Source organism: Zingiber officinale, chromosome 8B, assembly GCF_018446385.1.
Source record: "Zingiber officinale cultivar Zhangliang chromosome 8B, Zo_v1.1, whole genome shotgun sequence".
NCBI classification, from domain to species: Eukaryota; Viridiplantae; Streptophyta; class Magnoliopsida; order Zingiberales; family Zingiberaceae; genus Zingiber; species Zingiber officinale.
Window position 1 is genome coordinate 1,382,642 of NC_056001.1, and position 27,286 is coordinate 1,409,927.

General features: G+C 35.6%; 4 protein-coding genes across 4 annotated transcripts; 1 reads left to right on the plus strand and 3 right to left on the minus strand.

Moving 5' to 3' along the window:
• Window positions 1–8,005: 8,005 nt before the first annotated feature.
• Window positions 8,006–8,479, minus strand: LOC122015593 (pectinesterase inhibitor 10-like). Its single transcript, XM_042572567.1, has one exon. It carries the CDS (start codon window positions 8,477–8,479, stop codon window positions 8,006–8,008), a length of 474 nt encoding a protein of 157 aa, XP_042428501.1.
• Window positions 8,480–9,439: 960 nt separating this feature from the next.
• On the plus strand, window positions 9,440–11,992 carry LOC122016745 (GTP-binding nuclear protein Ran-3). Its single transcript, XM_042574137.1, has 8 exons — window positions 9,440–9,596; window positions 9,709–9,778; window positions 10,167–10,223; window positions 10,308–10,425; window positions 10,826–10,915; window positions 10,998–11,177; window positions 11,252–11,329; window positions 11,774–11,992. The coding sequence occupies exons 1-8, from the start codon at window positions 9,594–9,596 to the stop codon at window positions 11,841–11,843; spliced, it is 666 nt and encodes a 221-aa protein (XP_042430071.1). The 5' UTR covers window positions 9,440–9,593; the 3' UTR covers window positions 11,844–11,992.
• A 1,271-nt stretch (window positions 11,993–13,263) lies between these two features.
• Window positions 13,264–18,758, minus strand: LOC122017945. The gene is made up of 7 exons (XM_042575670.1): window positions 18,599–18,758; window positions 18,293–18,510; window positions 17,563–17,648; window positions 14,795–14,941; window positions 14,186–14,309; window positions 13,672–13,958; window positions 13,264–13,593 (listed from the first exon to the last, which is right to left on the minus strand). The coding sequence occupies exons 2-7, from the start codon at window positions 18,480–18,482 to the stop codon at window positions 13,501–13,503; spliced, it is 927 nt and encodes a 308-aa protein (XP_042431604.1). The 5' UTR covers window positions 18,483–18,510; window positions 18,599–18,758; the 3' UTR covers window positions 13,264–13,500.
• Window positions 18,759–19,074: 316 nt separating this feature from the next.
• Window positions 19,075–26,799, minus strand: LOC122017946 (serine/threonine-protein phosphatase PP2A-1 catalytic subunit-like). Its single transcript, XM_042575671.1, has 6 exons — window positions 26,399–26,799; window positions 21,932–22,046; window positions 21,462–21,570; window positions 21,308–21,385; window positions 19,819–20,010; window positions 19,075–19,596 (listed from the first exon to the last, which is right to left on the minus strand). Exons 1-6 carry the CDS (start codon window positions 26,649–26,651, stop codon window positions 19,423–19,425), a joined length of 921 nt encoding a protein of 306 aa, XP_042431605.1. The 5' UTR covers window positions 26,652–26,799; the 3' UTR covers window positions 19,075–19,422.
• Window positions 26,800–27,286: the final 487 nt, after the last annotated feature.

Consider the following 27,286-nt stretch of genomic DNA (forward strand, 5'->3'; position numbering starts at 1 on the left):
TAGATTTTATCTCTAGGGTTCAGACTTTGGGTTATAATATCAAAGTAATTTTATTTTTTAGATTTTACCTCTGGGGTTCAGATTTTCCAATTAGATTATAGTGTTTGGTTTTTTAAAAAAATTAAAATAAAATTAATTTAAGTATTTATTGAGTATTGTAATATGTTAAGGGGATATATTAATGTATTATAAATTTATATAAGGAAATATTAATTTTTTTAATTGATTTTTTTTAGTTTAAAATATTAAAATATAAAAAATTTAAAAAACAAACTTCGATCTCTAAGCGATGTGCACAGTCACGCACGTCGCACAGGAGATCAAAATTATATATATATATATATATATATATATATATATATATATATATATATATATATTTATCCTTATACTTGTACCCATTAAATAATATAATATCTTCTATACTAATAATTTTTCTTATTTCCATAAACAATCAATTTTTTAAAATATATATATATATATATATATATATATATACAGAGTTGTTCCCCTGCGGAACAACTCGTGCGGAATGGTGCGGACCTGCCCCCGTGGCAGGTCCGTGTCAACGTTAGTTTTTTCCGCGTCAGTTTTTATCCCTGCAGCCCTAATTTCTAGCCCACGCACCCGCCGACCCCCTCCTCCTCCCCCCCCCTTCGTCGCCCCGCAGCCGCCGCCCCCTTCCCCCTCCCCCCTCCTCCGCCCCCCCCTTCCTCCTTCCCCCTCCTTCGTCGCGACGCAGCCGCCGACCCCTTCCTCCTTCCCCCTTCTTCGTCCTCCCCTTCCTCCTTCCCCCTCCTTCGTCGCGACGCAGCCGCCGACCCCTTCCTCCTCCTACGTCGCGACAGCCGCCGACCCCTTCCTCCTTCATCGCGACAGCCGCCGATCCCTTCCTCCTTCCTCCTCCTTCGGAAACATACAGGCACCTTCCTCCTTCATCGTGCCAAAGCTAGGGTTTCCTATCTATTGTTACTTGATCGACAAGCTGAAGCTAGGGTTTTTCCGCACCACACCACACTTCCCTTCATTTGTTCTCCTCGACGGTACACTCTATTGCTTGGTTTTATTTTTGCTTTTCAAAAATAGCTTTGTGTGTATAATTGCTTTTTTACACAAAGCGTGCAATTCATTTCTTTGAAGTTGAACTATGCTATTGAGCAATGATAGTGGTGCTGCAAGATGCATCCAAGATTATCATAATCAAGATGACTTGTGAACCATTAATATTAGTAAGACATTTACAGTATTGTGATAAGACACTTAATTGAAATTAGTTGTATCATATTAAACATTAAAATGATATATAATTATTGTGTTGTATTTTTGTGCTGTAAGGAGTGACTATAAATGACTATCACATGAACTAAAGATGATTATTTCATTTTCAAATAAGTCCTCTTTAACATTCGACAAAAAGTATGTTGTCTTAAAAATGTTTCACTTTTTTGTGAATTGAAGGAAATTTTAGGCCAGATGTGATGTATGAATTGCTTACTTCAATCATGGTGATTTTGTTGGGAATTTATGGCTCATGAAAAACTACTTAATGATGCTATTGTTTAAAAGCTACCACACCTGCTACTTTTTTGATGACCGTAACATTTATTTTTTAGTTGGATAACATCCGTTGGATAACATCAGTTGTCTGATTATTATATAGCATCTATTCATTATCATTTCTTAATCTTCCTGATTGCATTCTTGAAAATGACACTGGTTCATTAATTTTGTCTCACTATAAACACTAATATTTACTTATTACAAAATATGATATCATAAAATTTAGGTATTTTAATGTAAATTGTGGCTACTTTTAATGCAAATTGGTTGAATTTATCATAAAATTGTGTGATTTCCTATTACTTCAAATTGCTATTGTTTAGCTTAATTTGGTCAAATTTTACTTTTTAGGTTGTGCTTGAATGGCATCATCAAGTAATAGCAGCATCAACCATACCAAATATGAAACTGTGCGATGCAGGGACTGTGGACAAAGAGCATTGGTGCTAGTCTCTAGATCGATCAAGAACCCAGGAAGACTATATTATGGATGTAAGCATCATGGATGGTTAAAGTGGGTGAGGTCTGATACTGGACTAAATGAAGACACTAATGATGTACATTTTAGGATGTTGTCAAGAGCGGAGTCAAAGGTGGGGAGTGAACACATTGCTTATCCTGGACATAATATGGGAAATTGGAATGTACCACTTATGGTCTGGCTATTAGTGATAGTGAACTTAATTCTTTTGGCTATATACTTGTTTTGTTTGTTGGTTGGCCTAGTTAAGTAGTACTAGTATTGTAATGTGATAAAGAAATGTAATTATGGATGATGTTGACATTTGATTTTTTTTTTATTTATGGATGATGTTGACATTTATTTACTAAAATTTATGTTGTAAACATATCTCTTGAACTTTCATGATAAACTTGCATGATTAACAAAACTCGCTTCGATTGGTGTACCCGCAAGTCGTCTTCCAATGGATGAAATTATCATGATTTAATGATAATGCCGATGATTGATACAGGGGAGGGCAAAAACGGCATCATCACCACATTCTGCATCTCTGCTCAACTATATCAGAAGTCCGTCAATGGCTTCTGTTACACCATTGGCTAGTGCATAAGCCTCATTGCCTCTTCCATCTTAGTTTTGGATTGTTTACTAGGCTAAATCTATTCTTTTCTCCTTGGTGAGAACTAGGTCATGTCTATTCTCTAATAACCAATATCTATTGATCATGTACCGTGTAAACTGAAATTAGGATTTTGGTTACTGCCAGCTTGGTGTGTGGATTTTCTTCAATGTTCGGAATTTTTTAGGTAAAAACTTCCTATTCCTTCTGTTCTTTTCTTTTTTTTCATAAGGATGTATATGTAACTTTGTGAGTGATCACACAGAAACTCTCTGTGGGTTATCTGATCGGTCTGGGGACCGATCAGTAACCACACAGAACATTCTGTGGGTTATCTGATCGGTCTACAGACCGATCAGAAAGAAGCGATCAGATCAGAAAGACGGGACTCAAAGGGGGATCGGTCTGTGGACCGATCCACCCATAGGCTGATCGGTCCACAGACCGATCAGACTCTTCCCAGACCGATCATCCTGATCGGTCCAGAGAGCTGTGGATCGGTCAACAGACCGATCCCCCTATCGCTTTGAGTCGCGTCTTTCTGATCGCTTCTTTTTGATTGGTCTGTAGACCGATCAGATAACCCCCGATCCACCCATAGGCTGATCGGTCCACAGACCGATCAGACTCTTCCCAGACCGATCATCCTGATCGGTCCAGATAGCTGTGGATCGGTCAACAGACCGATCCCCCTATCGCTTTGAGTCGCGTCTTTCTGATCGCTTCTTTTTGATCGGTCTGTAGACCGATCAGATAACCCACAGAATGTTCTGTGTGGTTACTGATCGGTCCCCAGACCGATCAGATAACCCACAGCAGAAATATGTCGGTTGCTGCTTCTCTGATATCCGAAGTTCCTAACAGTGAGTACACATGAAGCATAATTATGCTTTTGAAGGGTCTAAGTAATTTGGAAAATAAGTAGACAAGTTGATTAAGTTCTGGAAGTGTAATGTAATTTGTAATGAGAAGTGCTGCAAGTCTCATTGCTTTATCTGCACTTAGACCTGGAACTTGCTGCATAAATGAAATTGATGGCATATTTCTACTGTTGTTTATACGGTAAATGCAAGGTTCAGAGGAGCATCGGTCAGAAAAAAAAACAACCATTTCACAAATGATACTCATTTCAGTTATATGGGAAGTAAATGATTCTCATACAACAAATGCAAGGTTCCAGAGGGAAGTAAAGACAAGGTTCCAGAGGGAAGAAAAAACAATTGCTGAAGCTCAACACTTCAGGGAAGGAAATGAACACCATGGAAGAGCAATGCTCCTGTGCTCAAACCATTTCAGAGTTCCCCAGCTTGCTTTGTTTTTTTTTTCTGCTTGCGAAGTATCAGCACTCTTGATTTTTCCTCTCCAATTTTATAGCTTCATAGGATATCATAATTTCTTTAAATTTTGCTTCGACCACCACTGCAATAAGAAGAATGATATGCTTCCCATCATCAAATATATTGTAACCAACAAATTCCAGACACGATATAGATAAGGTAAATTGTGCGGAAAGCAGACTGTAATGCATAGACAAGGTCTAACCTGAGACAAGCAAGCACTCCAAGACGCTTAGACCCATGGTTAGAAATTTCATTGTATTCTTTTAGGAGTAATAATTATATTATCCACATAAATAAAAAAAATAACACTCAGCATACTAAGAGATAAAGTGGTTTGAAGCACTTCAAATAACCTAGCTAGTAATGGATACTGGTACCTCATGATACCTAGCTAGTAATGGATACTGGTACCTGACAATCAAGCAAAAAAAAAAACTAAATTTACACAACTTATTCACTAGAGAAGTGCCACTATAGTTAACTCTAGATTTATCATAAGAAAGGGCTAGCAGACCTCAAGTATCATAAAAATAGCAATAATTTACTAATCTAACAGCTATCAACAAACAAAATAACATACAACAAGACACTGATGATAGTGTACCATCTGAACAAACAAAATAACTCAATTGCATCTACTAAATCCAAATAAAATACATACTATCAATTAATGCATTATGAAACAGTATGATTTAGAAGTATACATTCTATACTAGACACTTTAGAAGTATGCATTCAATACAAAAAAAATGCAGTACAGGAAATAGATGAATACATACTAGCCATAGATATTTACGACATCCTAGCGCATGTTACTAGAACCTGTAACAATAAAGATAATTTATTAATCTCATTTTCTCAATAAACAATAAACCACTATAATTTAATAAATTAAAATTTTCATAGTACCCGCGATAAATCCCAAATCAAGTTCATATGTGTCGTCAAGACTGATATGATTATTATCTTCAATCGATCTGATAAGTGACACATTGTCATATAATAAATATAATAAAATAAATTTATTTGTAAGAAACATATAATAAAAATGAAAAAATTAATCGACACAAACCCTTGTTGCAAATTGGGACAGTTACGCTTGTCATGTGATACTCCTCGCTGTCCGCATCCACGACAAAGCCTAGAATTTGATGTAGATTTCTCCTTTGATGATTTTAATCTCTTCCCACATCCCTTTGTTCTTACTGTAGAAGGATCAATAATACCAAGACCCTCATCAATGGATTTTTTTCTTTGACTTCTTTCACTGCATGTTGTACTAATGGACATCTCTTGAATTTTATTGTAGATACAATCGAATTGTTCATCCAAGAAGGTTGTCCTTTCATTACTCAAAGATGCATCATCAACTAACACGGAAGCTTTATAGGATAACCTCGAATGCCACGACATCAAATACCTTTTTGAATCTGGATCATCAATGAAATTTTGCTCCCCTAAAGCATATATTGCTCCAACTTTTGTATCTCATGTCCATCGTTTGAGTATATATGTATCAAGCAAATGAAACACTTGGTTGATACGAAAAAAAGTTAACATATGTTTACATGGAATGCCCTCAAACTCAAATTTTGTGCAGCTACACGATATGTAATCTCTTTGTTTGTCATGCGTGAGCACTCTTAATTTTGAGGAAGAAGAACTTTAAAATTTCATCACGTGGTAAACCGCTGAGGGAACTCCTATAAATGACTGTTGCACATAATAACTATGACTCTCGGTCATTTCACTTTGAAACTCCAGTCATTTTTTTTTGTATACAGCTTAACCATTTGAGTTTCCATTGGCCAAGTTGTATTAACCCTAGGTTGCTCATTCATATCAATATGGTCCGCAACTAACTCATTGTGTCTTTAATGCCTCAATGCTCTATTAAAACGTGTGATAAAATCCATTAATGAGTTCTTATTTGAGACATATTTCTTGAAAAAATGCATGTGAGCCTTCAAATCTTTGGCTACTTGACATTCCTGCAGAAAATACATGACTACAATATGTTGGCACCTATCTGTGTCTCAATTCATACATCAAGGACAACCAATCATTTTTCTCTAAGTTAGCATCCTTGATAGTCTCTTCCCATGACTTTTCAAAATCATCAGGTGTTGTAGAATTTACAATGACGTTCTTTATGCTGTGATAGTGGTTTCGAAAAGTCAAAGGGTCTAATTTATCTGAGAATTTATTCAATATATGCCACAAACAATATCGATGCACCGTTTGAGGGAAAACTTGTGCAATTGCTTTTGTTATAGCAGGATCTTGATCAGTGATGATAATATTTGGTGAACCTTTAGGCATGGCTTCTGAGAACTTTGTAAGCAACCAAATAAAAGACTCAGTTTTCTCATCACTAAGAAACCCACAACCAAAAAGAATTGTCTGATGATGATGATTAACCCCTACAAAGGGTGCCAAAATCAAGCCATATTTGTTGGTGTTATATGTCGTATCAAATACAACTACATCACCAAATACACTGTATGCCCTCCTTGATACATGATCAGCCCAAAAACACCTACTAAATCTGTAATCTGAATCTGTCTCATAATCAAAGAAAAAAGCTGAATTTTTATCTTGCTCAGATGTAAAAAACTCTATCAGTGATTCAGCATCAATACCCTTTTGTTCATCTCTTAGATTTTTCTCCAAATTTCTAATATCTCTTTCTGTGCAACCGACTCCCTCAGGCCCTCCATACTCTATTTCCAATATTCGCATTTGTTGACAAGTTGGCACATTGGCCTCTGAAAACTGTTTTGTCAATGTTTTCTTTGCTGCTGAAATATTACGATGTGAGCGTAGCAAATGCACCTTTGATGGAGTCGAGAGTGGATGATTATGGGCTTCTATGAAGTTACTGACAACCCAATTAGGTCCGGCCTGTTTCTTGAGAAATGCAATATTCGACTTACAACCCGTTCTAACTGCGCCACGTGCTCTTTCCCTTGATACATGATCAACTTTTGGTTGTTTATTCGACCGCATTAGATCTGTATGACCCTCTTTAAAGCAAACAAATTGTTTCCATGTCACTTCATTTGTTATCTTATTTTTCTTGCTTGTGTTTATCCTTGAACTAAATCCAGCTTCTCGTGCATATTGATTATAGAATGAATATGCCTCCTCTAGTGATGAGAATTCCATTCCAATTTTTGGCTTTCTATCATCTACAACTTGGGGAATGAATTCTTGATCATCAACTGTATTTTCTTCCATTTCTGAAGCTCCTCGCATTACATTTGACAATATATAAGTAGATAAATAAATAAGAAATATAAGTTATTTTTTATAAAGTCAAATTTGCAAACAATTTAATAGAGAAAACACCATATAACAAATCACAGATTATAAGTTATTTGACTTGATGATACAGCGTCAAATAAAAAAAATTAAGTGATGTCGGATAACCAATCACAGATTCATCTACACTAATATTCTTAATTGATGTAACATTGATCATGCACTTATTATAAAATCAAAACTGCAAGTTTAATTCAATTAAATTCTCTTACTTACGAGGGATGGGAACCCTACAGTCTAAATAACTGCAAAACTTTGAAACAGGTATGTGCATTGCTGAAACTATATGAACCTCATGCATTAATAATGATCCGCTCTAAACATAATGACACTCCTTTTTCCTTCCTAAAATTTAAACCATTTTTTCACAAACTATTTATGGTTTTTATAGCATAGCTAAGAATCCAACGCATTGGTTTTTGACTAGCAACCAATACTTCTAATATGTCATCTGTGGAAATATGTAATCAATTTATGGAGCTAAAATGTTCAAAACTTATAAGCTAAAAAAAAGATAACCTGTTGAGGGACAATCTGAAATCTTCGAAAATAGTTCAAAAACTCTTCCTTTCTCAACTCTTCCTTTCAAGATAACCTGATGGCACCGGTTGCGAGCGGAGTTCTGCTCGTGGCGAAAGCGAGAAGATGGAAGCGGAGGGCGCAGGTGCGACAGCGACGAAGGAGGAAGGGGACGAAACCCTAGCTTTGGGCGCGACGAGATTTCCGCGTCTGTGAAGTTTCCCCGCGGCGGGTGCTGTCGCGATGAAGGAGGAGGGAGGAGGAAGGGGAGTAAGGGGTCGGCGGGTGCTGTCGCAACGAAGGAGGAGGAAGGGATCGGCGGCTGTCGCGATGAAGGAGGAAGGGGTCGGCGGCTGTCGCGATGAAGGAGGAAGGGGTCGGCGGCTGTCGCGACGTAGGAGGAGGAAGGAGGAAGGGGTCGACGGCTGTCGCGACGTAGGAGGAGGAAGGAGGAAGGGGTCGACGGCTGCGTCGCGACGAAGGAGGGGGAAGGAGGAAGGGGTCGGCGGCTGCGTCGCGACGAAGGAGGGGGAAGGAGGAAGGAGGAAGGGGTCGGCGGGTGCGTGGGCTAGAAATTAGGGCTGCAGGGATAAAAACTGACGCGGAAAAAACTAACGTTGACACGGACCTGCCACGGGGGCAGGTCCGCACCATTCCGCACGAGTTGTTCCGCAGGGGAACAACTCTGTATATATATATATATATATATATATATATATATATATATATATTAGAATTTATATTATATTTAAAAAATTAATTATCATCAAATCCTCGTGCAAAGTTTTAACTTTGCCGCAGTAGTATATATGACAAAGAACATTTATTTCAATTCTCTAATCTATACCAATTCATTTAATTCACTATCTATGCACAAACTTGTATAATTATACCCAATTAACTATATATATACTTAATTTCAAATATTTTGTACATAAAAGTGGATTATGTACCTTTATAGATGATGTTGATCTATTTATTATAGATAATATTCATTTAGATAGAAAATATATTAAATTTTAGTTTAAATGATATTGAATTTAAGAAAAATTATATTTCATTATGGATTTTTTATACTTACATTTTGTCTTGTACCTAAATAATCTGTGCATGAAAATAATATTAAATTTAGGAGAAATTATATCTTAGTATGAACTTTTATACCTATATTTTATCAGGTATCTAAATAATATGTGCATGAAAATAATACTAAATTTAAGAAAAATTATCCCTCCTTTTGGATGAATAATATGTGTATAAATAATGAATTAGATAAATTAGTATAGATTAGGGAGTTGAAATAAAGACTAACAGCAAAATTAAAACTTTATATGGGGAATTCAGAATAATTCAAAATTCTTTAATATATATATATATATATATATACTGTTCTTGATCAATTCCTTCTTTAGGATTTTTTTTTAAAAACCATAAAAAAATCAGCAGAAGCTAATGATCTCAAAGAAGAAAAATAAAAGCTTAATATTAAATTTTATTGTTTACAAAAAAAAAGTCCATAAATTTAAAAAAAAAAATCGTTCAGGCCATCGACAAGGCTGGGCCAATTCCACCTCAATTTGGGTAATTTTTGATCGTCGCGTCGATCGGTGAATTCAACGGCTGAGAGAGTCGCGTTCAAATCAAGCTGACCCCTGCGTGGGAAACCACATAATTCCTAGCACTTTTTAGGGTTCGCCTCCGCCATTGCGATCGACGCACCGTCTCTGTTCTCCTCCTCGTCCCCTTTGCAGCATACGAAGCCGATCGCATGGTAACGCCTCCGATCCACTTCCTCTTCTTCTTTTCAAGAATTTTGTCGTAGGCGTCGTCGTCGTCGTCGTTGTTGATTTCTCGATCTTTTGGATCGCTTATGCTGTTTGCAGGCATTGCCGAACCAGCAAACCGTGGACTATCCTAGCTTTAAGCTCGTCCTTGTCGGTGATGGTGGAACAGGTGAGTCCTTTTTGCTCCTCTGTATTTTTTTCTGCATTTCGTCGCCTTCGCCAGGACCCAGGACTATGTAGATTCAAATTCGTCCAAATGATCGTCTTTCTGCTTTGATCGGTTATCGAGGCTAACATATTTCTTGGTGGTGGTGCTCTCTCTCTCTCTGTGTGTGTTAAAACGACATCTAGATATTGCTGCTACCATAACGGAATCAATGTTAGCCGTGCCTATTCCATGGTGAAACACACGAGTTTTCCTTCCCTTGTTATTCAATCGATTTTTTGTTCGTTTTTGCGTGTGTTTTGTTATTTGTTAAAAATAATAATAATAATAAAAAAAATCTTTCTTTGGACCTTGCTCTTAAAGATCCTCATTACCCTTTGACATGCCACAGGGAAAACTACATTTGTGAAGCGCCATCTTACTGGTGAATTCGAGAAAAAGTATGAACGTGAGTATCATTCTATTGTGAGATTTCTTTTATGTTTTTACTAAGTATGCTTAATGTTGTCGCACTGTCTTGGATTTTCTTTAGCTACTATTGGCGTTGAGGTCCATCCGTTGGATTTCTTCACAAACTGTGGCAAGATCCGATTCTACTGTTGGGATACTGCTGGTCAGGAGAAGTTCGGTGGCCTGAGAGATGGATACTAGTATGTTCTGACTCTTCTTCACTATTGTCATTGTGTTTTGTGGTGGTTGAATCTGCTTGTTTAACTTGGTGGCACTTGTTTAGTCTCTAATGATTGAGGCGTGTTTCTCTTCAATGTATTGCAAACGTCTTATCTTATCAAATGCATATGATATAGCAGCAACATACTGTGTTGATATGTGATTCACTGGCAATATCATTGCTGTGAGAAACAAAAAAAATTAAAAGAGATATTTGTGAGAAAACAATCAATAATCATTTTTTTATGAATGCCAAACATGTTGCTTTCTTAATTTAGTTGCCAATTTGATGGATGGCATCTGCAATCTAGTGCTGTAAATATTTGGTTGTGGAATGATTATTGTTGTTTTAACCTGATTCTTGCCATCTTTGGTTCGTAGCATCCACGGTCAATGTGCGATTATCATGTTCGATGTGACTGCAAGATTGACATACAAGAATGTTCCCACATGGCACCGAGATTTATGCAGGTTGTTTGCTAGGTGCATTGAACTTAATAGGCATATCTTGACATTTTAAAGTATCTAACTGTCCAATTTGTTTTGAAATCAGGGTGTGTGAGAATATCCCTATTGTTCTATGTGGCAATAAGGTTGATGTGAAGAGCAGGCAAGTTAAAGCAAAGCAAGTTACATTCCACAGGAAGAAGAATCTCCAGTACTACGAGATTTCAGCAAAGAGCAACTATAACTTTGAGAAGCCATTCCTTTATCTAGCTAGGAAACTTGCTGGGTTAGTATAGTTGGGTGCTGGTATACATTTGAAATTATTTAATCAGAAAAAACTAATGATAAACATCATTACAGGGATCCTAACCTTCACTTTGTTGAATCACCTGCACTGGCTCCTCCGGAAGTTCAGATTGACTTGGCTGCACAGCAACAGTATGTTCAATTAATATATGCTTCCATATAACAAATTATTTCAATATTTGCTTTGTGATTTCTAGTATTTTTTTGATTATTGGTTGTCATCTTAAGGTTGATTTCTATATCTTTTGGAGGTTTCTTGGATCTCTTGTGGTTGGATGATGATAAATTCACATATTCAATTTCCAAATAGTCAATTTAGATTTCAAACATAGAGTGCTTGATAAGGAATGCTTGATAGGTGCTCACTATAGAACCAAAGGAATGCTATTGGCAGACCTAGTTTTCTGTTACAAAAAATATTAAATATGACTTAATGGTTCGATTCATGTCCATTGAAAAATAGTTTTTCAATACATCAGTGTAAGTTATTCTTCATATTTATGTCCATTGCATTCACTATCATTACTTATCCTGTTTCAAATTGTTCTGATTGTGCGTTCATTTTTTTCCCCTCAGACATGAAGCCGAGCTTGCTGCTGCTGCTGCTCAGCCTCTTCCTGACGATGATGATGATCTGCTTGATTAGATTTGTTGGTTCATACTACAAAACACCGCACTGAATCTTGTAGCAGTCATCTTTTGATGTGTACTTGTTTTTTGAACCATTGGTTGGAGTTGCATTGTAGAATTTGACGTCTAATACTTTGATTAGTTGATTCAAGGAATTTTCTCGTTTGATGTGGAGCAAGTCGTGGTGATTTTGGTGCGTTTTTCTACTTATCATTTGTATCAAATGAGGAAAAAATGCTTCCAGGTTTCTGCTAGTGAGGTTTTCTGCATTCGATCTGCCCTATGTGACCAGGGTTGATTTACATTCAAATATTTTCTCTGGAGCATTTCACCTTGCAATTATTTTATGAGTTGGGTAGTACCTTTTTCCATAATTTGGACAATTATGCAATTGTTACGTAACTTATTCGAAATATCATCTCGAAGTACTCACAATAGGATTGTAAATGTTCATTTTTCACACTAAATCTGATCAAGTTTATCTGTTAAAAGTTTGATTGAGTTTGAATCCAGCTTAAATTCGTTTATCGAACTTAACAAGTGACATAACTATATTTTGTAAATGTAATGATTAAAATATATGTTCTTTTGCTTTTAATGTATTGTACAAATATGAAATTCATCTCCATTTTGTTCTCTTTACTCTCTAATCTCTGCGGGTTGTTGCCTCCGCTGATATCTCCGAGTGGTAGCCGTTTAAATTCTAATTTTCATTATTGCATTTTTAATTCAAAATGCATTATGATTAGTTTCTTAATATTTAATATCACTGGATGATTTTTCTTGTGACAACTTGAGTATATCTTACTACGTTTCTGGTAGTCGGACTCGGTCTTGACGAGTAGCCTGGAGAAGGATGTCTTTTTTACCAATCTAGCATATCACCTCACGTATGTTCTAAAATAATAATAATAATATCATTATTATTATTATTATTATTATTATTAGTGTATTTTAATTTGCAATATTTTTACTTTTAATTGTGCAATAATTTTAATTTCTTTATCACTCCTGATCGTAAACAGAATATAAATATAATTTAGCAAAATTTATAAAAAAAAACTTTGAAAGACATTTTTGGAGAACGAACCTCCTAAATAGGATAAAGAACAATTGGATTTCTGAGTGTTGTGGTTGGTAGTAATCGAGTGCAACAGTTATTGCTAGTAATGAAAAGATTCATTGGAGTACATCAAAGCTAGAGCCAAATTTGCCAATGTTCAGGTTTATATAAGTTTGATGAACATCTGACTCCAAGTTTATGAATTGAAGGGAGAAAAAACAAATCCTGCAAATCTGCAATCTATTGCTTATTTTACATTTCTAAATTTCGTTATATATGAATTCCAACAATGAGAAAAAAACAGTTACTGAAACTTATTAATGTTTAAATTCCGAAACAAACATTTTATAGATTAGAGCAGTGAGTCACAATGGGGCTCATATAATTCGTAGCATTTTTCATTAGCAGGATAAATTGTGATGATCTTAAATCTTAAATCACACTCAGAACTATGATGAAAAAGCAGGCGACTAAATAACAAGGATTGATTTAGTGCAAAAAAAAAAAAAAAAAAAAAAAAAAAAAAAAAAAAAACAATGAACCAACCTGTTCGTTTACAACAAACACAAGCTTTCTTATTACATTTAACACAAGACCTTTAATCTTACCTCTACAGAAGTTTGAGCGCTCTCAGACGCTCTTCATGCTCGGGATCCATTTTCGGTGGCGTGTAGCATCCATGGAGGTCCTCCACCACGTACTCCTGTTTGACACGAATCCTCTAGTAAGCTAATTGATAAAATTTGGACGAAGAAGAGTTAAGGGGTTGAATGTCTTTTGCCTTTGTGAGCTCCCTCTTGGTAAGGATGTGATAATGCCTCTGCCAAATCCTTTGGAGGGCCATTGTCGCAGCTAGGAAACCATAGGCAATGCCTAGGATCGCAAACACAACCACAAAAATGACTACAAGAGCGAAGCACGCCTCCATTGAAGCAGGGAAACAATCCAAGATTCCCCACCCGTAGCAGCAGTTTCGGCAACCAGTCATGCAGGGATCATTAGTGTTGAAGGATGAGCAGTGGAGTATCAACCCAAAAAATCCGAGCAGGGCCAAGAAAACTAATACACCTGTAGTGCCCAAAATCATGTCATATAAGTGACCAATAAAGAAGCAAAATGCATGTGGCAACCACCTCTCAGATTTATATTAAAACCTCAGGTATAGATCCTCAAAAGAGGGAAAAAGAACCCTGGCAAAGGTCAAGCGATTATACATAATACATTGCTTAGACTTTAAAACTGGATTTTTAGAGTTGCCAATCGCCTATAAAAACAAGTGTAACAAAATGGTTTACCTATGCAGTAGTAGAAAGGAATTGGATGCTTGGATAATATGCTATCCCAGCTGTCACTAAAGGAATTTCTGAAGTTCCCATTTTTGTCCAGAGAGTAAGCAATACAGCCAATGGTAGCAATGACCTGAAAATAAATAAAGCAATTACCAGAGTTGCCTCCACGTCAAGATCATTTATCTAGCTAAAGGTTCTGGGTACCAAACTGAACCAAAAAAGAGTTACTAAACATATATTATCCAGATTGATGTGTGTCATAAAGAATCATAGTCTATGCTCCCTAATTTAGCATGTTGTATGACTGATGAAAGCTTAAGAATTCAGGTGAAATCTTTCAAGATAACGGACTAATCATGGCAAGTAACATCCTACAAAACAATAAGTACATTGTTGTGCTATGTTTTGTCATTAAGTGGAGATAAAGCACAACAGATGGGGTATGCCAAAGCTTTTGCAAGTGAAAAGGATATGGAGTCTAAAATATATTTCAAATGACAAGTCAACTACTTTATTTAGCCATACCAAATGGGAAATACAAAACAAGAACAAGAAAAGGAAATATGAAATATACAAACACAAAAGGCCAAGAGATGCATTAAACTTTTCTCTTACAGTCTGTACAGCAAGGAAGACGAGGAGAACATCTCTAGCTACGAAAATACGAAATTTTATTTTGCGCCAGGAGTAATCCTCCAGATATTCTATTCGCAGATGGAACTGAGCCTTGCATGTTGTGCAGTGAGAGAAAGCAAAACCTTCCTGTAGATATTACAATCAGACGAGATATACTCATCAACTTGTGCAAGACATCAGTCTAATATTGCTCTCTATATGGGAAGGTATCTATGCGACAGCAAAGCATAAAGAAATGACAAGACTGAAGGGAATGCAAGAATTCTAGATGAAGCAATCGGTCGATGTCAGGAAAATAATTTCATTTTAGCGGCTTCAAAATTGCAGTATAGTTTTTAGACAGGACCACAAGCAAAAAAGAGAACTATTGCAGACTGTTTGTCAAGAAAATAGTGAAAGGAAATATATGCGCATTTACATTTGTATATTTTAAAAGAATTGGCATGTTTAACATCAATCTATCTTGAAAATATCAAAGATTACTCAACACAACAAAAATAAAAAAGATTAATGACTAAAATCTTTGAGTGTTTTATGATCAAGAAAGCACTGTCATGACTGTGCTTCTGCTCATGATCCAATACAATGTCAACCTTCAGCATTGAATCATCTCAAATCTTCTTTACCTACTAATTAACTTCTATGAACATTATGCCCAAGGTTTGTTAACACTTTCAAGCGAAACGTGTACTGAAAAATTGATCAAATCCACCTAACTGATCCACCATAAGAAGCCCTTTTTGATTTCTTAAAATATTTTTCATGAGTATAAAATCACTAAAAACATTCAGTATATAAACCATTGAAACTTGATGACAGAGGAAGAACACAATCTGAATCAACATTAACAAAGGGTGTCCCCCAAGCAAGTGAAAATTGAAAGCAATTCTAGAAGTCCCTAAATTATTATGACTATTGCAATGGCAATAACCAACCCTAATAAGCACTAATTGTTTAAATAAGCCTCAAACATCCATCTTTATCATAAATAGTAAGAGAAAACACCTGATAACTGGTGTAAGATGACACAAAAAAATGGGCATTGTAACCTATAAGAGTATGAAACTTAATCTTCTGTGCATATGTCTATTGAGAAAGTCTGGACAAAGAAAAGCACCCAAAGATACATGAGTTATAAGTTGTATTGCATATTTAACAAGCAAGTGATTATAGTTTCACAATGAAGTGAATAAACAATCAAGATAAACAAAGAGTTCAACAGTCCGTAACTTATGCAGCATAAGTTACAGGCTGCAATCCTAGTCAGTAGAAAATAAAGTACAACTTACTATTCAATTAAAGCAGCCACAATTAATTAATAGCTAAAAGAAGATGTAGAAATGAGAATCAGCAATTGACCATCAACAACTAGAGCAATATTCCAGGATAAATGAACAATTTAGCAATCATCAAAAAATGGTAGTATGAATAATTATATTAATTTGGTATAGACATATTTGGAAATGATAAAATATTAAACTATCCAGCAAGGAATTCCTTCAAAGCAGCCTAACTAAATCCACATACCAAAGAAACTACACTACTCTTAATAAATTAAACACAGTTAGAGCATCACCTTGAATCTTGATTTATCCAGAGGATGCCCTATGTATAAATGATAGTAAATCCCACATACTTTCATGTTATGAATGTGGTTAGTAATGACCAATCTATGCCATCAAGCATATAAACAAATCTTGCTTTGCTTAACATTTCCATCGTATCACATTTGATCATTATTTATGTATCTGTTGACTGAAAATATCAGATGATGTAATATCCAGATCATACATCTTGATTTCATATCTCAAAGAGTTTAATATGGTTAATCTTAATTTAAGAGAATATCATATATCACCCTTTCTCATCATCTAGAGGCCAGATAAAGGGCAACATGAGACTACCAGATCAGTTCACATATCCATATTAGTCATCCTAAATGTAAATTAAGAAACTGAATAGCGAGTATCGTTAATCTAAAGACCAATATAGATCCTTAAAATACAATCCAAAATGACCGATTCTGTTCTAGAATTATTTCTTTGTTAAGATAAATATTCAGAGATTCAGGACTCCTCATTCTCTTTTTTATTATCCCTTCTGTAAATATCATTATTTTAGTGCAATGCCATCCTTTGCAATTAGGAGCCAATCAATGAACTTCATTGTCACACCTTTATAAACCACTTCTTGGATAACATATTGATCCACATCCACATATCATAAACAATTATATCCTGAATTATAATATAAGAATATATTTAATAACCTTTGAGGCTTTGAGCATCTAAAATCCTCAAAAAAAAAAAATACTAAAAGGTAGTCAACCCTTTTTCTTCCACTTTCATCACTATTTTGTAGTGATGTTACATATCATTCTGGATTGACTATGTTTCACATGGTACATTTAGCATTATACTTTCCACATAAAATATCATTCGAATAAGAATTGACCATGTTTTGTTTGCTCTGCAATCAGTATAAGGTGAATATCAGCAATATTCATTATTCAGTGAATCAATATTTGTATCCATAGGTCACCAGCTTCTATTAATTTAAATATGCATAGCCCCTTGATTATGTTTATGAAATATTTTAATGAATATACCATATAACTCAACGAAAGATCATTAAATTCATTCTGTTGTTTTGAAAACTTCAAGCACAATGATGCCATAGAATGAAGGGTTGTAAAAATTGCAAATGAATAATAATGCAATAGGAGCACAAGGGATAAGATAATATGCCTTCACTGAACGCCAATGATCAAGGCATGAACGATGGACAAACTGCTGAGTGCCTTTGCACATGCATGGAGATATCAATTCATCATCTAAAGAAAAAAAAAGAGAAGGTTATTGTGTGCAATAATGATAATACAGTTTCCATTCTACAAAGGAAAGTCTGTCATGAAGTAAAGCAGCCCATGACGACAACAACAATCACTTAGCATGATCTATTAAAACAGCCATGTTACATTTCTTCAGCAAACTTTTTACAGTGAGCATTTTTTAGTTCATATCATTGGGTAAATAATCAATAATTTAATATAAACAAAAGGCTAATTGGGAATAAAGATAGAATGTCGGTCAATTATACTTATAGTATTGTCTGAAATAGAAGCTTGATTTTATTATCTCAATAGCCTACTTCCTATTGAGTCTGAATCTAGCCTTTCCATTTCTTTAGAATTTTTTTCTTATTTAAATTCATGTTGCATTTCATGTAGTCCTCCTGATGCTTGTTCCAACTGACCATAAAAAACAAATAAATACTAGGCAACTTTAGAAAGAATTATGCCTAATCACAGCTAATAAATAGCATCCACCGGAGATAATTCCTTAACTCAGCTGTGAGCTACACAATCCAAACTGCTAACTAAAATCAACAGCGAGTTTGATCTCAGAGAACAATTTAGATCGAAGTCAACGACCAGTTAAACAATAAGTACAAATTGGCCGTAAAAAAAACAATCACCTGGAACCGAATCATTTTCAAGGCAGATGCGGCAGCAAGCAGGGGAACCAGCATCGGCCTCCTCGTCCTTGATCTCATCCGAACCCTCGGATGACGAAGAAGACTCGGTCGCGGCTTGCCTCCGGATAAGGGGATCGGAATCCTTGGGGCTCTTTTCTTCCTCCTGCACCATCTGCACCTCCCCCGTCATCGTAACCGATCCGATAAAAAGCCAAACCCTACAAGGAAATTTTAACAGTCACCATCGATTTGCAGGAAAAACAACCAGTAGAAGAGAAAATCTAGGGGTTCGGGAAAGGATCCAACCTCAGCAGAAGAATGGAGTGGAGTCCGGGAAATGACGAAGAAATCGAACTTGGGGTGATCGAAAGGATGGAACGCTTCCGCGGCAACTTCGATAGGCCTCGAAGGGCACGGAACGAACGAGGTCTTCGATTTCAGTAGTCAATATTGTACAGTTGAAGTCCATGGTTGGGCCATCTCCGTGCACGTGCTTTACTCGTGACTAGCTATGTGGCAGTAGGTCGGACGTCCAATCAGTTCAAGTCGACCGAACGAAGCACATCAAATAAAATTAGATTTTATTATCAACAAAGATTGTAGATTTGCACATCTGATCACGATGGTGGGTTCGAGTTTGATCCCAGCCATTCGTTTGAGAGCATAAAGAGCCGCACAATCCGACAGGTTTAATCCCAAATAGTCGCTACAGATCATAAAGAAGTAAGCGTAGAAGCAACGTTCCGAAGAAAAACCAATCATAATACCAACACAATTAGCAGTTCAGCGCAGAGCCCGACAGACGTAGGCTCGTTCGAATTTTCCAAGCCTAATAATTGTTTGAATCAAATGAAACAGAGTCGGATACAACAAAACCTTAATACAAATATACGAGGGCAATCGTGTTTTGCATTTCTTGGAATGGAAATGTATAAAACAAGAGGGATCATGCCTTTTGCAGCATCTCAGCGCGGTGGAGAACAAGGCATTGCACAAGGTGAGACTCCTGAAGGTTGCAGCAGTAGCAGATAAAACCCCAAACGAAAGAATGACCATCTCTGCAGCAACCAGAACTCTTTTCTATGACAGATCTAACGAGCAAGCTTGTGGCAAAGAGAGGCGTATTGACACTACAAGAAATAATCAGGAGTTTTCCGGGTGGTTTCTGGCTCAAATTGTCTAGGTGCAGGATCAAACTGAAGGAAGTTCTGCTCCATGTTCTCTCCCACCTCCATTATTGCTGCCATATTACCGCACCGATAACAGTAGTTTGGGGCACTAAATACTGTAACTACATTCTTTTCCTGAAACCAGCAAACAAAAAAAGAGTAAATGAAGATCACAAGGCTCAAAGAAATGATTCCATGTCATAATCAAGGCCTCCACTCTTCATTTTGGTGCAGTCAATCCTTCTCAGAAGCTCACATCTTGCCATTCACACAATATTTGCATGTGGATAATAGTGAAACATGTAATCAGGAAAACTAACAAAGAGTTGACTTACTACTAAACACTTCTTAACTCACCTGACACCAATTATAACCGTCCATGACAAGTTGATGGGCCCGAGCCACCAAGGTGAGGCCATTTCTATGATTAAATTGTTGAGCAATGTCTTGGCCGAATGTGTATCCAGCTCCTCTTGGTGATATTCCCCATCCACATCGATCATCCGGATCAGACCACAGTAGATCACACATGGGACCTTCATGTGGAACCTATATATCAGACAAATAATAGAGAAAATTAGATTGAGTATCACAAATAGAGCTGTTAAATTCATATTCTTATGTATAAAGGGAGATGAAGTTTAAAATTTAAGTTTCAACAAATTATCATGGATGAAAATAATGTGTGCAATTTCGAATCTCCAGAGATACATATGGCAAATAATAGAGAAAAACAGATTTGTGTATAGCAAATAGAGCTGTTACATTCATATTCTTATGTATAAAGGGAGATGAAGTTTAAAATTTAAGTTTCACAAAATTATCATGGATGAAAACAATGTGTGCAATTTTGAATCTCCAGAGGTACATATGGCAAGTTATCAGACTTAAAAGAATAAATTAGAATGAGGTGAGGACCTGAAGTTCTCAGTCTTATCTGTTCTGTGGATTTGGATAAGAGTAAAAAGATAGCAGTTCACAGAAGTCAGAACATCAAGTGCTAATTAATTACTGATTAAATAAAAACCTAAGCATAATAATTTTATTCAATTTAAGAATTAATCTTCCTAAAATAATTACAAGGAATAACTTGTTTCTTGGCTTGCCACAAATCAGTAGGAAACACACATGAGATTTATCAAGTCCTTAATCCTGAATCTGGAAGCTATGAAGTTGAACTAGGTAAGAAATGCTCACTTGATTCTAAACAATTTTACCAGCATCTCAGAAAACAGTTTTCTCAACAAAGAAATACTTTTATCTAACACAGAAAACAAAATGGAAAAATAACATTGATCATCTGATGCATATAATAATAAAACTTTCTTGCAATGAGCTGGATAAGCATATAACTTCCATACTAGAATCACTGTTGGTGCAGCAATGAACAGCGGTTGAGACTTTGGCTAACGGTGCACACGAAGCATATAAATTCAAGCTTGAGATTGATAAATTCACTCACTGTACAACATCTGTATAGTGTAAACCCAATATTTTTAGTTTTAAAAAACATTTCTATACTCTCCTTACAACTTCCAAGAGTAGACAGTTCAGTATGTGCATATATGATAAAGAACTACTGAACTTCGAGGTAAAAGATTGAGTAAATAAAAACTTCAAAGCTTCACAAATTTATACTCTAGCAGAATATCTACTGTAGGCTAAACCAAAGAAATACTATACTAACATTTCCATAACAATGTTATCAAGATTAAAAAAAAGAGAACTAAAATAATATAATTATCAATTCTAACTATTAATCTTAGTTTTAGTTAGTCAAGCCTCTTATCAATTTCATCTTCAGAAGGTCTAGAAACAGTAAAGATAGTGTTAATTTTACACATACCTCTTGAATACGATCAAGATCACGGATATTATCTAATGCGTCCAACGATGGGGAGAGACCACCATGTAGACAGAATATCTAGAAACCAGAAAGTAGATAATTTATATAAATTACGACTGTGGAGAATATGGTGTAAAAGGGCAAGAAAACAGACCTGGTTCTCAATAAGAGCTGTAAGAGGCAAATAATCAAATAAGTCGGTAAAGTGCTTCCACACATTTGCATTTCCATACTTCCTTAAGCATTCATCATAAAACCCATACCTGAAAACAAAACCTAAGATTCATGAATAAAATTAATCTGTAATAGATGTTAGATGTTAATAAATTAAATTAAGCTAATGTGTAACAGATATTTAAGACAAAGAACTAAAAATGTGTTGTTCACTGTTCATTGACATAAGCACTATATTCTGAGAGAACTTAATGTTAACTCAAGAACTTTGGCAAAAAATGAGCCATGTAACATATGACACACACACGGAGTTTATTCAAGTGTTCATTAAATCACATTCACTAAAATTAATTAAATGTTCAAATTCTAGTCAAAGACCAAGTGGCAACTTGATTCGCTACAATTTGAAGAACTATAAAGATGAGTAAATTTGCAGATACAGACACTTACACTTGAGTTATTTGCCGACTCTCATGATTTCCTCTGAGAATTGTAATCCTATCTCTGTAGCGAACTTTCAAAGCAACTAAGAGTGTCACTGTCTCAACAGAATAATAACCGCGATCTGCATCCAAAAACATGACAGTCCCATTAATGACCATTTAATGACAATTATACAATAAGGTGACAAGCCCAATTTGAACTGCAATCTTGTAAAATGCCAATGAAGGGGAAAAGAATCCTAAAGTACAAAAGATATGAAATTATTGTCAATTTGTAGTTTGTTGGGTGCCATATGTGTCTTGAGCCTCAATATATTTCGCTAAGATAGTGCTAATGCTAGGTTGTTCTCCGGAAGGAACGCGTTGCAGGATCCGACTGTAACGTCTCGGCAAGGACCGCTACATCTCCAAAACTCAGGTGTAGTGCTAAATATGCAAGAGTTCGGGTTTCAAGGTCCGACTGTAACGTCTCAGCAATGACCGCTACATCTCCATGAGAGCTTGGATGTAGTGTTAAATAGGCAAGAGTTCTCACACCATAGGTTAGATAAGAACAAATATGATAGGAAAACTAATAATCAAAGATTTGAAACATTGAACATAGAACATAGAAACTCTCACTGGTAAATCAATGGAGGTAATAGATATGATGATTAGGAGAATAATTAGTATTTTGTGTGTACAAGAGACAAAATGGGCAGGCGAGAAGGCAAAGATGATAGAGAACTCGGGTTTTAAGTTATAATACACGGGAAAGAGTAAAGTAAGAAATGGAGTGAATATTATTTTAGATAGTTTGTTAAAGAATGAAGTTGTAGGAGTAGTTAGAAAAGAAGATAGAATTATAGCTCTTAAGATAATAATGACGAAAGAAACTATGAACATAATTAGCGTATATGCACCACAGGTAGAATTAGATGAAACTACCAAATCAAGATTTTGGGAGGACTTAGATGAAATATTACAAAATATTCCACCAAATGAAATGATTTTAATAGGAGGTGATCTAAATGGGCATGTCGGAGTGAAAAATGAGGAATATGAGAGAGTACATGGGAGTTATGGGTTTGGAACGAGAAATGAGGAAGGGAAAACTATATTATATTTTGCGATAACATATGACCTTATATTAACTAATACGTTTTTTAAGAAAAGAGAAAAATACTTAGTTACATTCAAAAGTGGAAATAATAAATCGCAAATTGACTTTATTATGGTTAGGAAGAAGGATAGAAAGATTTGTAAAGATTGTAAAGTCATCCCTGGAGAAAGCTTAACTACCAACATAGAGTAGTAGTGTTGGATATACGTCTCAAGCATAATATCAATAGAAAGAAAATATATACAATTCCTGGAATTAAATGATGAGAGTTAAAGGATGAGAAGCAAAATATATTTAAGGAGAAGGTAGAAATACAAGCATTAGGTGAAATATATGATGCCTCTAATATAACATGGGATAAGATGATATCAAAGTTGAAAATAGTAGCTAAGAGTGTACTCGGTGAGTCAAAAGAGCATGCATCACTAAGTAAAGAATCTTGGTGGTGGAATGAGAAAGTACAAGAGAAAGTGAAGGAAAAACGAATAGCTTATAAGGAATTATATATTTGTAAACACGAGGAAAACTTTAAAAAATATACAATAGCCAAGAAAGAAGCTAAGAAAGTAGTGAGTAAAGCAAACAATGAAACTTTTGAACGATTATATCAAAAATTGGATACAAAAGAAGGGGAAAGAGACATTTATAGAATAGCTAAAGTGAGAGAAAGGAAAACAAGAGATCTTAGCCAAATAAAATATATTAAAGATGGATGTAATAAGGTATTAGTAAACGATGGAGAAATAAAAGAGCTGAAGAGGTATTTTTATCAACTTTTTAATGAAGGTTTAGGTGACCAACTTAACTTAGGTAATTTAAGTAGATCAAATGAACATAGAAATTTTAATTTTTATCGTAGAATTCAAACTTCAGAAGTAAAACAAACTTTAAATGAGATGCACAATGGAAAAATCGTTGGACCAGATGATATTCCGATAGAGGTATAGAAGTGCTTAGGGAAACAAGGTATTGAATGACTTACAAAATTATTTAATATGATATTGAAAACGAAAAAAATACCCGATCAATGGAGGATAAATACTCTAGTTCCCTTATATAAGAACAAGGGAGACGTACAAAATTATGCAAACTCTAGGGGTATTAAACTAATGAGGTATACTATGAAACTTTGGGAAAAAATAATAGAAAAAAGATTAAGGAAAGAGACCACAGTGACAGAAAATCAATTTGGGTTCATGCCTGGAAGGTCGACAATAGAAGTTATACATCTTCTTAGACAATTAATTGAAAAATATCGGGAACAAAAACAAGATCTACACATGATATTAATTGACTGAGAAAAACTTATGATAGAGTCTTAAGAGAAAGTATATGGAGAATTTTAGAAAAGAGAGGTGTTAGCGTAACATATATTGAACTAATTAAGGATATGTATGAGGATATAACGACCAGAGTAAAGGCTTCAGGCAGAGTAACTGAAGCATTTCCAATAAAGATAAGTTTACATCAAGAATCGGCTCTAAGTCTCTATCTTTTTACACTAATTATAGACGAACTCCCTGCGCACATTCAAGACACAGTACCGTGGTGCATGTTGTTTGTAGATGATATTATTTTGGTAGATGAAACACGTGAAGGAGTAAATGCTAAACTAGAATCTTGGAGGGAAACACTAGAAGGGAAAGATTTTAAGCTTAGTAGATTAAAGACAGAATATATGGAATTTAAGTTTAGCAATATTAGACGTAATGAGATAATTGTTAAGATAGGAGATAACGAGTTATCTGGAACTGAGAACTTTAATTGTTTAGGATCATTTTTGCAAAATGATGGAGGGATTGAGAGAGATGTCTTAGATAGAATACAAGCAGGATGGTTGAAATGGAGAAGAGCGTCGAGTGTTTTATGTGATTGTAAAGTACCTCTTAAACTTAAAGGTAAGTTCTATAAAACCATAGTTAGACCTGCTATGTTATATGGAGTTGAATGTTGGGCTATGACTCAAGCACATGAGCAGAAGATGAGAGTTGCAGAGATGGGGATGTTAAGGTAGATGTGTGGACATACGAGGATGGACAAAATAAAAAATGAGAGCATTAGAAAGAAAGTCGGAGTTGCATCTATTGAGGAAAAACTACGAGAGACACGTTTAAGATGGTACGGACATGTATTTAGACGATCAATAAATGCTCCAATTAGGCGATGTGAAACTATGATAAACATGCATATCAAACGAGGAAAAGGAAGACCAAAAAAGACTTGGTTAGCAACACTAAAACAAAATAAAGTTTATTTAAATATAGATGATAATATAATAGGAACTAGAGCTCAATGACGTAAAAGGATTCATACAGCCGACCCCACCTAGTGGGAAAAAGCTTGATTGTTGTTGTTGTTGTTGTTAAGTAAGGATCTAAGTGTCAAATACATCACATAATTGGGAGCATGGAATCAAGGAGATTAATTGTCCAACATGATATACACTTACAAACAGTTGAGACTAAGATGGGTTGATAATGATGATGAGAGGCAGAACATAAAATTGTCGCTTTGCAATCAAAACAACTTTTTCATTGTTTGAAATATAGAGCAAATAAACTTGAAAACTCTGTGTATGAGAGAGAGAGAGAGAGAGAGAGACATTTCACAGAACTAGGAACTGAAATTATGTTTGTGAGTCAAATTAAGAAATTACATTTATTGCTCTGTTATCCTTTTTACTTACTCCTACATAACAATTCAGCTTTAAAGAAAGGAGATCAAATAGATTTCAGATTCACAGATTCTCTGCATCAGCAAATTTATATAATTCCTGTTGCATGGAAAGCTGACTTCAATAAGTCGAGGCCATGAGAATTGAGAACAAGTAATTGATATACTATGGGCTGTGATTAATCAAACAAACAAAAAAAATCCTTGTGGAGAACTTAATGGTGGGAGTTAAATGTGGTCATGCCAGCATTTGAGGAATGCAAGACTTTCGTCATCATTCATTGCCTTGAATAAACATGTCAAGAAAGTTAACCGTTTTCCTAAGTACTTAATTCCAGATTGTAGATGCTACCTAAAATTTGATATGATGTCAAACAATCATCTATTTACTTCAAACATCCTCTAGTGTCCTCCTGCCTTGGCAAGCATATCGCCGGACTTATTAACCAAATTATGGAAAAGAAACATTTATCTTTCTTAACGACCTTCTTATTAACTAAAAAATGAGTGAAAAGCAAGACTACCAGTTGCATGATCACTACGTGCTATATTTGCCCACACATCAGTTGGTGTAGTAAGTTACTATCTTTGAACATAAAACTAACGTCCATTCTAGGGAACAAAGGAAATTGGCTATTTCAAATAAGCAAAGACGACTTCTGCATGGGAAATATTCTCTCGGATGCTAGAAACACTAACCTACGTAATCCCCCATGAAGAGGTAATTAGTATCGGGTGCCTCGCCGCCAATACGAAACAGCTCGATCAGATCGTGGAACTGCCCGTGAATGTCCCCGCACACCGTCACCGGGCACTTCACCGGCTGTACGTTCCACTCCTCGACGAGGATCGTCCTCGCCTGCTCGCACAGGGCCTTCACCTCCGCCTCCGGTAGAAACTTGCATTCTCTCAGGTGCTCGATCTGGCGGTCCAAATCCGCGTACGACGGCATCGCTCGCGGCCGGCAAAGGCCCCGACTCCCGCTCGCTGATCCGGTAACGGAGATCGATATAGCAAGGAAAAATTCGACAGGATTTGGTGAAAATGAATCGAGGAAGATAAGAAGAAGAAATTGACAAGTGATGCTGGGAAATTAGAATAGCTAGGGTTATGGATCAGCACGGGCCGGACGAGGATCGGTGTCTTTTGCAAATTGGTACCTAAGATTAAAATTATTCGCAAGGAAAAATCCCCACTGTCTCAAGCGGACCCAATAGGTCCTGAACAAAATATATATACACAAATTAATAATATTCCCAAATTCAATTTTATTTTATTTTATTTTTTAAATTACTGCGTGATATTTCCACGTAAGTCAAGACACTCGTAGCTCTGCACTGCACGGCAGTTGTATCCTCGTCAGATCATTGACAACTCAAAGCATGTAATTGATATTATTTTTTTTTACTAAAAGGATACTTTTATTTAAGAAATATTAAAATAATAATCATTTTATTTTTTATGCTGAAGTGTATTTTTAGCAACTATGATCATTATTTTATATTAAAATATTTTTTAACAATTTAATCAAAATTATTTAAATTTAATTAAAATAAAAAATTTTAATTCAGAAGCAAGTTAATAAAG

What these genes read in the sequence shown, in the direction of transcription:
- LOC122015593 (XM_042572567.1), bottom strand. Translation starts at nt 8,479, where the DNA reads ATGGTGCGGACCTGCCCCCGTGGCAGGTCCGTGTCAACGTTAGTTTTT.
- LOC122016745 (XM_042574137.1), top strand. An exon ending in ATTCGAGAAAAAGTATGAAC is followed by an intron (nt 10,224 to 10,307) that starts GTGAGTATCATT and finishes GATTTTCTTTAG; the next exon opens with CTACTATTGGCGTTGAGGTC. An exon ending in CTAGCTAGGAAACTTGCTGG is followed by an intron (nt 11,178 to 11,251) that starts GTTAGTATAGTT and finishes ACATCATTACAG; the next exon opens with GGATCCTAACCTTCACTTTG.
- LOC122017945 (XM_042575670.1), bottom strand. Translation starts at nt 18,482, where the DNA reads ATGACGGGGGAGGTGCAGATGGTGCAGGAGGAAGAAAAGAGCCCCAAG. An exon ending in TGAAAATGATTCGGTTCCAG is followed by an intron (nt 17,649 to 18,292) that starts GTGATTGTTTTT and finishes TTTTTTCTTTAG; the next exon opens with ATGATGAATTGATATCTCCA. An exon ending in ATCATTGGCGTTCAGTGAAG is followed by an intron (nt 14,942 to 17,562) that starts GCATATTATCTT and finishes TAATATCTACAG; the next exon opens with GAAGGTTTTGCTTTCTCTCA.
- LOC122017946 (XM_042575671.1), bottom strand. Translation starts at nt 26,651, where the DNA reads ATGCCGTCGTACGCGGATTTGGACCGCCAGATCGAGCACCTGAGAGAA. An exon ending in CTTCATGGGGGATTACGTAG is followed by an intron (nt 22,047 to 26,398) that starts GTTAGTGTTTCT and finishes TTTTGGATGCAG; the next exon opens with ATCGCGGTTATTATTCTGTT. An exon ending in CAGCTCTTATTGAGAACCAG is followed by an intron (nt 21,386 to 21,461) that starts GTCTGTTTTCTT and finishes TCTGGTTTCTAG; the next exon opens with ATATTCTGTCTACATGGTGG.